Here is a 9,139-nt window from a genome sequence, read left to right on the forward strand (position 1 = left end):
CATGTCCTTGACTAAAAGTCGTCCATTAAACAACTATGACAGAAAACGCTATCATTTGCGTAGACCTGCAATGCTCCACCGCTCTTAAGTACACCTTGTGTGTAGCACTCGAATTGCCTTCCACATCTGGGACAAATCTCTTCTGTTATTTTTCCGTCGCAGTGTTTTTGCTTTAATTCCTGAGCAATGGCTAGCTGGGGATTCTGAGCACTTTCCATTTTTCGCCAAAGTCACTATCGGAGGAATCTAGGACAAGCATCTGACGATTTTCCGATATGTCGGCAAAATCTGGGACGGTCGGGAAACTGCGAAATCCCTAATCGTCTGGGATTTTCCCGACATATGAAAACTAGGCTTAAGCAAGCTTCAGACAAAGGTAAATCACCAAAGAGTCGGTTGGACATGGAATTAAGAAAGGCAGGATTAACACATCGCCATCCTCCAGCCCCCAAAGATGGAAACTGTCTATTCCATGCAATGAATGACCAGCTAATACGCCGCGGAAGAGTCTCGCAGAGTGCCACAAAAGTGCGATGTGACTTGGTAAATTACCTCCGTAGTAATCCAACAACCCCGGACGGGACTCATTTCAGAGAATTTATCAAACACAGAGCATGGGATACCTATCTGAGAAGGATGGCTATGGACGGTGAATGGGGTGACTGGATTGCTTTATGGGGCCTAATTAACATGTTTGAAATCCCGGTGGCGGTAGTATCAAGCTTAGGAGAAACGGGATTGAATATTATCCACCCCGGAGCTGGTTATGAAAACGAAGCCACCAGAGATATGGCCTTACTTGGCCATGAAGCAGAGCTGCATTACCATAGCCTTGAACCAATAGCTGCTCAGAAGCCATTGCTTAGGAATCAAAGCAAAAATACTGCGAAGGAAAAATAACAGAAGAGATTTGTCCCAGATGTGGAAGGCAATTCGAGTGCTACACACAAGATGTACTTAAGAGCGGTGGAGCATTGCAGGTCTACGCAAATGAGAGCGTTTTCTGTAATAGTTGTTTAATGGACGACTTTTAGTCAAGGACATGGGAAAAAACAAAACTGCAGTATTGCATGTTGAACCAAAGCTTATAGGCTAAAACATTGCGTTCTAGTTATTAATGTTACGATTGTTGCAAGCCGGGCCCGGGTGGCATCCTTTTCGCCTCGTCAAAGAGATCAGTGGGCCGTTTCTCGAAAGTCCCTAAACTTTTCACATGTCACAATTCCCTCTTTATCTCAAGAAGGGAGAGGGTTTAAGTGTTTCACAATCCGCTTTTAGTTATCTCGAAAAAACATGCTAAAAGTCATCGGGACTTGTCGAGAAACAGGCCCCTGGTCACAATCGGTTTTGAATTGCGTCCAAGTTAGTTTTTGATGATTGTATCCGATAATCAAATGTGGCAAATTTAAACTATAATGAGGCAGAAACCTGTTGCTAGCCATGCATGATTTAAAGTGATTTTAATAAAAATAAGCGCTCTTCTCATTAATTCTCAATCCAGACCATTCCACCCTCCATGCCATTCCTCACTTTTTTTTCGGGATCATTTGCGGTCCAAAACGGGTATCATTTGCGTTCCGGGATCATTTGCGGTACAGTTTGGGGATCATTTGCGGTCCTGGTATCATTTGCGGTACAGTTTGGGGATCATTTGCGGTTCTGGGATCATTTGCGGTCCTGGGATCATTTGCGGACCCGTACATCGGCTGTCACAACAATTTTGTGAAAGCCACGGATGCATTTTCACGTGTGCGAGGGCAGTTTTGGATTACAATGCTTATGATGTTTTACTTAAATGTGTTTTACTTGCCAACATTAAAACAAGTTGTTGGACATTAGAAGTCGTGTAATGAGGTGATGTTTTGGTTTACACAAATGATGTGCTACAATGTTTATACATCCCATTGCTTATAAGGCAAGTAAATGATGTGGAGGAAAATCCAGGTCCTACAATATTTGATATTTGATCCAACAACTACTGTGTCCGCTGACTCTAGTCAAAGAATTGAAGCAATCTTTGGTGTGAATGCTGGTAAGCAAAGTGTAGCAATGTCACTTACTGCTATTATATACCATCAAATACAAGATATTAGTTTGTGGACTAATTCTACTTTTGAGCAATATTTTGGTTATTGGAAATAATCTATACAGTTCTATAAGATGTTCTGTGCGAACAAATGACTATTTGCTGTTAACTGATGTTCCAGACATGGTTTCAATATTTGATAAAGTGTATTCATTACAATATAGTGTATTAATGCCAATAGTTAACAAACAACAATTATTGTAATTCCGTTAGAGTTAGAAGTGAATTTCTAAGAGACATATGGAGCAATGTTTGATGTCATGAACAAACTTCCAGTAAATGACTCACCATATTGTAATGAATACACTTTAACAAATATTGAAACCATGTCTGGAACATCATTTAACAGCAAATAGTCATTTGTTGGCACAGAACATCTTATAGCACTGTATAGATTATTTCCAATAACCAAAATATTGTTCATAGTAGAATTAGTCCACAAACTAATATCTTGTATTTGATGGTATATAATAGCAGTAACTGACATTGCTTACCAGCATTCACACTAAAGATTGCTTCATTTCCTTGAGTAGAGTCAGCGGACACAGTGGTTGTTGGATCAATGATATCAAATATTGTAGGAAATGGCGGACCATTAAATAGAAAAATTCCAGTTAAATAAGACTTAAAATTTGGGTCACTTCGTGTTTAGTTAACATAGTTTTGAAATCCAAAGAAAAAAAGATTTGCTTTTTGATCATAGTCAGGAGCCCATGAATAGGAGCTTGCCTCTCCCATACAAGCCCTATGAGTCAACATTTGCTCGTATCTTTCTATTTTTAGAACGCCACGAGTTCTCCGGCTCTGCACACACTGTTTAGAATGGCCAATCAGAATAAAGTTATAGTGGAACAACGACAAAAATAGCAAAAAAAATGTATGCAAATTGTTGTAGATGTGAGTTTCCTGCTGAAGGATTAGTTCTAAAAATAGAAAGATACGCGCAAGGTTGACTCAAGGATATAATGCATTGGGAGGCTCCTAGTCATGGGCTCCTGTCAGAAAATGTCGTCGTTGAAAGTAAGCACAAATTATGGACGGTGGTGTCTAATACGCTCAAACCACTTACAAATGAAAAAAAAACCGTTCGCGGTAGGGCCATACTAAGAAGATGTCGAGCGTTTTCGGAACGGGCGATCCGCGTAATTTTGGAGAGATCACTTTGCGAGCGAACATTTACGACAAGAAGTCAAAGAAGAGCTAGAGGTTGAAATAACATCATGTGATGTGACAACACAATGGGCTCTCAGTGTCACTTCGATGCTATTCGAAACACTTGTGGAGATCAAGTGTCAATTGCGAAGGAGTCCAAATCCGTCAATAAAGACAGCGAAACAGTTCCTTACTTAATGATGAAGAGGGCACCATCTAGCAACGAAAATCTTTACAGTGAAATGGAATCCAAGGAGACAAACGAGACAGGCATTTATGAGCTTGTTGGTGCGAATGACAACACTCCAACAAAAGAAACCACTTTGGTTAAGCACAGCTCGAAGTATAGAATGGCACTATCGACAGAGAGTATTTATTCCAGTCGATCTGATACGGTGACAGTTCAACGGATTCTGATCATTGTAATTGGGGTTGTGTTGGTTTCATTCCTGACTGCAGTTACAACCTTGATTTTAGCCGTGTATAATGTGTCAGCGCGAAACACTCAGTCGATAGACTGTGGCTGTGCTGCCGTGCAAGGTAAGGTGACACTCAAAAAGTATTAAGTAGCTTACGTAGGAGGAAATTCGAATTATTGTTATTGCAAAAGAATCCACGCAAAGAATATTTCTCCAAGATCAACTTCCTTTGTGCAGCCATCGAGATGAGAAGCAAGTTTATGTCATTCTCAAAACTTTACTTTCTTTCTGCAGCCAACGAGCTGAGCACCAATCTTGTGTCGCTATCGACGAAGTTGAATCGTAGTTCGAGCTCGAGTTTCCCACTATGACTGGCTGATTACACAACTTTTTGAAAGCACTTCTTCACTCATAATTCAGAGGTTCATTTCAGTGCTTCAAAATTATTTCCGCATGCATAACGACTAAACCTGGCTTTTACAGTGCACAAGGTGTTACAGAGATGGTAAACCGGCTTCATAATATTTAACGTAGATGTTATTTTTCAGCTTTTAAAATATAAAACGTGTCCGTTACACTATCTGAATTTTTGTTTCTTGGATGGTAGATTCAGTTTAATGTCAGAACTGTTTATTTAGTCAGTGATTTAGTGTTTCATCTGGAAGAAGTACGTGAGCTTAATATGTAATGGCACCAACCTTTTACACTCTGTCATTGAATACAGAATGAATGCAAGATGATAGTCCTATAAATTAATAAAACCATGAGAAAAATCACGGGTTCGTATACGTTAAAACTTCGAAAGGAATATGAAATACGTTTATCATAACAAAAATAGGCCACTTAATTTGGTTCAGGTCTTGAAACGGGAGATGACAAACATCTATCACCACCAGCTGCAAACCGGCATTGAACTTTTCAACAGGCTCGAAATTAAATTTGACAAGGTCTGGTAGCTTTTTTGGGAGATGAAAAAGTCTTTCGCCACCTCATGCAAACCGACGTTAAACTTCTCAAAAGGCTCGAAAAACAATAAGAATTTTAAATTTCACAAAGACTGGTAGCTTTTTGGAGCGATGAAAAAGACTTTCGCCACCTACTGCAAACCGAAGTTGCATTTTTCAACAGGCTCGAAAAACAATAAGAATTTTAAATTTGACGAAGTCTGGTAGCTTTTTGGAGAGATGAAAAAGTCTTTCGCCACCTACTGCAAACCGACGTTGAACTTCTCAACAGAGTCGAAAAATAATAAGAATTTCAATTACATTTGACAAAGTCTGGTAGCTTTTTTGGAAAAGGGGCCAGCAGTCCATGAGTGCAGCCCGTAAGTACTCATGTGCTCCTGACTGAGGGACTAACCGCTGCTAATAAAGCCTTCCCCTTTTTCCTCTGTTTACCATCTTCCAACCGACCCATATTTTTTGGTCTTCAATTAAGGGTATTAGGAAGGTTATGACTTAATACAACATTTTTAAAAAATAAACTTGAAATATAAACAATTGCTTTTTCCAGTGCGAAATTTCAGTTTCAACTTCAACAGGACGACAGGACAGGCTTTCTGTCCACGTGTGCCCCCAGCCACTGTAACTCGAAACAGGTTTTTTTTACATTGCCTCCGATTTTCGGCGTTTGTTTGTTAGTTTACTCCGAGACACCAACCCATAATTAGCAAACGTATTCGAAGGTAAAGGATTTAATTTACCATCCGGCCAAATTCGATGATTCACTGAATCATCCAAGGCCCCAGAAGCCAATTTCTCGAAAATCCCAAAACTTTCTGGGTGCCACAATTTCGTATGTGTCTTAATATCGAAGGTCATTTTTTAAGCCGTCAAACCTCGTGCACCATCATTTTGCTGTTTATTTCCTTGAAACACGTTAAAAGACCAGTTTTTCAAAACAAGCGGATCGCAGTTTCAAAAACGAATTTTCAGGACTTTCAAGACTTGAAATGGGCCAGTCCTTGGTCGAATATAGGAATACTAAAAGCGTCAAAAGCTGCAGCTTCAGTGGGAAATAAAACTAACTGCCCAACCGGCATGCTCTTCGGAAATTGCAACAACTGCCTTGCGCTGACATTTAAGTTTCATCAGGGCATTTCACCCCACAGTAATTCTTGCCTTAACAATTACTTTGCGACAAGGATCTACTGGTTCCAGTACGCCTCATGGGGAATTGAACCCTTTTTTGCTTGTTTGTTTTTACACATAGATCAAACCCCTTCAAGTTCAAGTGGAAAGCGTGTTGTACCAAGGCAGCCTACGAAGGAGAACATGTCTTCGTCTTCAGTTGAAAAGAATTCGACAGAGGTAGCATGATTGTTAGTTGCATCAGCCTGTAAGCAATTTTCGAAACAATGTTGGTCACCTGATCGATCTGTGATCAGTCACCTCTAATGGATTGCTATGTTAGCTCCATACTGCCATACAAGAATTTATATTAATTATTTAAATGATCGTCTTCTTTTTCTTGTCATGCGCATGCCGCCTCTTAACTATTCTTCAGTATGCTAAATTAGCGGGCAACTTTCGAAGTGACTTTTGCCTCGGTTTCAAAGCGAGACCAAATGCGATTTTTTTCTTGTGGTGGTCACAAGTTCTCCCTTTCATATGAAAGAAAAGCTGATGTAAATTCGAAAATGGCCTATCAATTGAAGGTACATGAATAACGATAATTATGGTAATAATTATAATAATGATGGTGATGATGTCGTCACTGGAAGAGGTCTACGGTGGAACTTGAATTTAACCAAGCGACTGAGAGACCAAATTCCTTACCATTGTATCAGCTAGGGAACATCGTCTTGGCAGTATCATCAAATCGAAGTTCCTTTGTATTTTGACTTTGCACTCTCTTTTTCACATGACAGATTATAATAACGGAAATTGAAGAAATGAAAAAGAAATATGAACAACTGAAAGCCAAGGTAAGTGAGCCCTCATACAGATTTTTCGAGCACGTTGCTTACCGAAAGAAGGTGTGGTTTGTGATTAATTGGTAATCAGTTGGTCGGTTGGCGGATGGATTGCTCGGTTACTCGCCTTTAATTGGCTCCCAAACGCTTATGCAGTAATTGAGTCATGAGGTACCCACGCACTATTTCTGAAGTTCTTCTTCATTACTCGTCTCCATTTATATCTAATACAATGGGTTCCCTTATATCTGTTGCCTGAAACAGACATGCAATGCTTCCGCAGAATCACACTAAGAACCCTTTCTTGCTAATAGCACCTGACTAGATAGATCAGTGGTTTGCGAGACTCAGCCCCCTATCTCTTGTTTTAGTGTAACACGTCAGCACTCTGGCAATCAATCAAGTCCAACACACAAGATGTGATGCAAGAAATAATGCGGTTGGATCAGAAGGTCAGTGCGAGAAAGGCGATTTGATTGTAGGAAGCAGTATGCTTAGGGTTGCACTTTTTGATGCCACTCAGTTACCTATCGAGTATGGCTTCATTTTGGGTCATTTTTCCTCTGATACATATTTTCCTTGACTGAAACTCTTTATTAAACGATAATATTGTTACAGGAACATAGCGTCTATGTAGCGCTCGATACGTGACAGGCATTGGAACGGTGATTTTCATGAGTCGAACATTTGCTCTAAAATTAAAGTTTACTTCATTGACAGGTTTGGCTTCTTTAAATTAAAGCCTCGTCTTTTTTGGGGCTCCTTACTAAAGCTTTAATGCAAAGTGCACCAGACCCATAGCACAAGATCTTATCCAGGAACCTAGCTATTGTTTCAACACTTTTTTTCAATTGAAAATAACAAATGATCACATAATTCCTAGTTGAGTTCATTTGAGTTCAATCACCCAGGTTGTGAGGGTCACATAACAGAGCAGTTGAAACCTCGGCTAATAACGCCTTTCTCCCCTCCTTATTGGTTGAATGGCCACCATACCTTATTTGGAAAATGAGTGCGTAAAAACAGTGGCTTAACTTCGTTTTTTCAGACGGAAATGTTGAACTTACGTACCCAGTTGTACTTTTGTAGTGGGATTACTATTTCGTTTAATCGCTGTTTTGCAATCCATCTCACATCGACCTCACGCGAATTTCATTTGTTATTAGATGCTCAATATAAGTGCTACTCAAGGTCCCAGAGGACCCCCCGGATTTAACGGTACCCAGGGCCCTCGCGGCTACAATGGTACCCAGGGTGCTCCTGGTATTTCTCCGGCCGGAGGTGACCTCACGCTGTGCAATTATCAAGAGAAAAAGAGCTCTGTGACACCCCCTGTTGGTTCCTATGCTGCTGCGGATGTCTCAGTAACAGAACAAAATGTAGGTTTCCAATTTATTATATTTTTCAACCCAGTAGCTTAAACGTAAATAAGCCTCACATGAGACTTAGGAGGCAGTGTGGCCCAGTGGTTAGGGGCCTTCTCTTGGGATCCGGGGATCCCGGGTTCAAGACATGTCCTGATGGTCGTTTCTCAAAGATCCCGAAACTTTTCGGGCGTATTTCGGACGAGCAGTCCTAATAGAATATATTCTGGATCTGGCATAAGCTCATGTGACTAGAACTGGCCTTCATTGAATTTGCTTTTCATCAATACATTTCATTTATCTTGATTTGATTTCATTCTTTTACTAACTTATTTCCTTTTTTCAGTTTAAATTCTCCCTCTTTCATTCCTTTCTTCACTTATTTTTATGCAGGGTAAGAAAATTATTGGAGCCAACTGTGCCACAAATGATGCCAAAGTTGTCTTATTGAGCAGCACCGAAACTGGCGGAAAGAGAACGTACCGTTGCGACTGTACAGGTACTCAAAATACCGGAGACTCAACGATGTATTGTACGGTTCACTTTTGGGAGTGCTGATCTAAAAGCATCCAGGAAAAACATTTCTTCACTTAGTGCTCGTTACATTGCGGACAACGTTCTGAGAAACACCTCTCCTAGCTAACAAATATGGCTAACGTTATCCAAAAACTTTAAATCTTAGAACAGTAATATCTATAGAAAAGGTGATATCTGTATACAAGTGCCCCAGGAGCAGAAATCGGACTATTGCTTTGCGACCTTCGTTCCATTGGAACGTTTATCTTCTATCCTTAAGTATGCCAACACATCAAGAAAAAAACGAAATGAGGTTCTTTGTTTTGCGCCTTGAGTAATCTGTGTAATTGATAGCTCTCGGTAGTGTTTCATGGCGACCTGAATGCTTTAGGCATTACTAGTTCAGATCCTCATTAACTTGCACTGTAATGTATCTGGATGACTTCCACAACTTGGTTGTCTCTGATCGGTTGAGTCGGATCACTAACATTTTTTAACAAATGGGGCTTATGATTTGATAAAGCCTACTCTTGACAATTTAACTCATGACAAACCACGCTTTAACCAAATGCCTTGGCGTTCTTGCAACAAGAACAAAATAGAGGGTGATTACTGAAAGCCAGAATAACAAGGCGGCGCGCATGCGAGGGGAGACAAAATCAAAGATGTATTGTGCGGTTCACTTTTG

At 40.2% G+C, this 9,139-nt stretch overlaps 2 protein-coding genes across 2 annotated transcripts in view; both read left to right on the forward strand.

Annotated features, from left to right (window-relative positions):
• Positions 1-342: 342 nt before the first annotated feature.
• On the forward strand, positions 343-900 carry LOC137981177 (OTU domain-containing protein DDB_G0284757-like). Its single transcript, XM_068828513.1, has one exon. The coding sequence runs from the start codon at positions 343-345 to the stop codon at positions 898-900; it is 558 nt and encodes a 185-aa protein (XP_068684614.1).
• A 2,409-nt stretch (positions 901-3,309) lies between these two features.
• The window catches only part of LOC137981178 (uncharacterized), a 35,447-nt gene continuing 29,617 nt past the window's right edge, over positions 3,310-9,139 (forward strand). The window contains exons 1-6 of the mRNA XM_068828514.1: positions 3,310-3,778; positions 5,869-5,966; positions 6,527-6,583; positions 6,943-7,023; positions 7,738-7,950; positions 8,329-8,490. Of these exons, the coding sequence (XP_068684615.1) occupies positions 3,325-3,778; positions 5,869-5,966; positions 6,527-6,583; positions 6,943-7,023; positions 7,738-7,950; positions 8,329-8,490 (1,065 nt within the window). The 5' untranslated portion in view covers positions 3,310-3,324. The remainder of the gene's footprint in view (positions 3,779-5,868; positions 5,967-6,526; positions 6,584-6,942; positions 7,024-7,737; positions 7,951-8,328; positions 8,491-9,139) is intronic.

Source organism: Montipora foliosa, chromosome 12 (assembly GCF_036669935.1).
Source record: "Montipora foliosa isolate CH-2021 chromosome 12, ASM3666993v2, whole genome shotgun sequence".
NCBI classification, from domain to species: Eukaryota; Metazoa; Cnidaria; class Anthozoa; order Scleractinia; family Acroporidae; genus Montipora; species Montipora foliosa.

Excerpts from the sequence above, each read along its gene's own strand:
- LOC137981177 (XM_068828513.1), top strand. The coding sequence starts at position 343 with ATGAAAACTAGGCTTAAGCAAGCTTCAGACAAAGGTAAATCACCAAAG.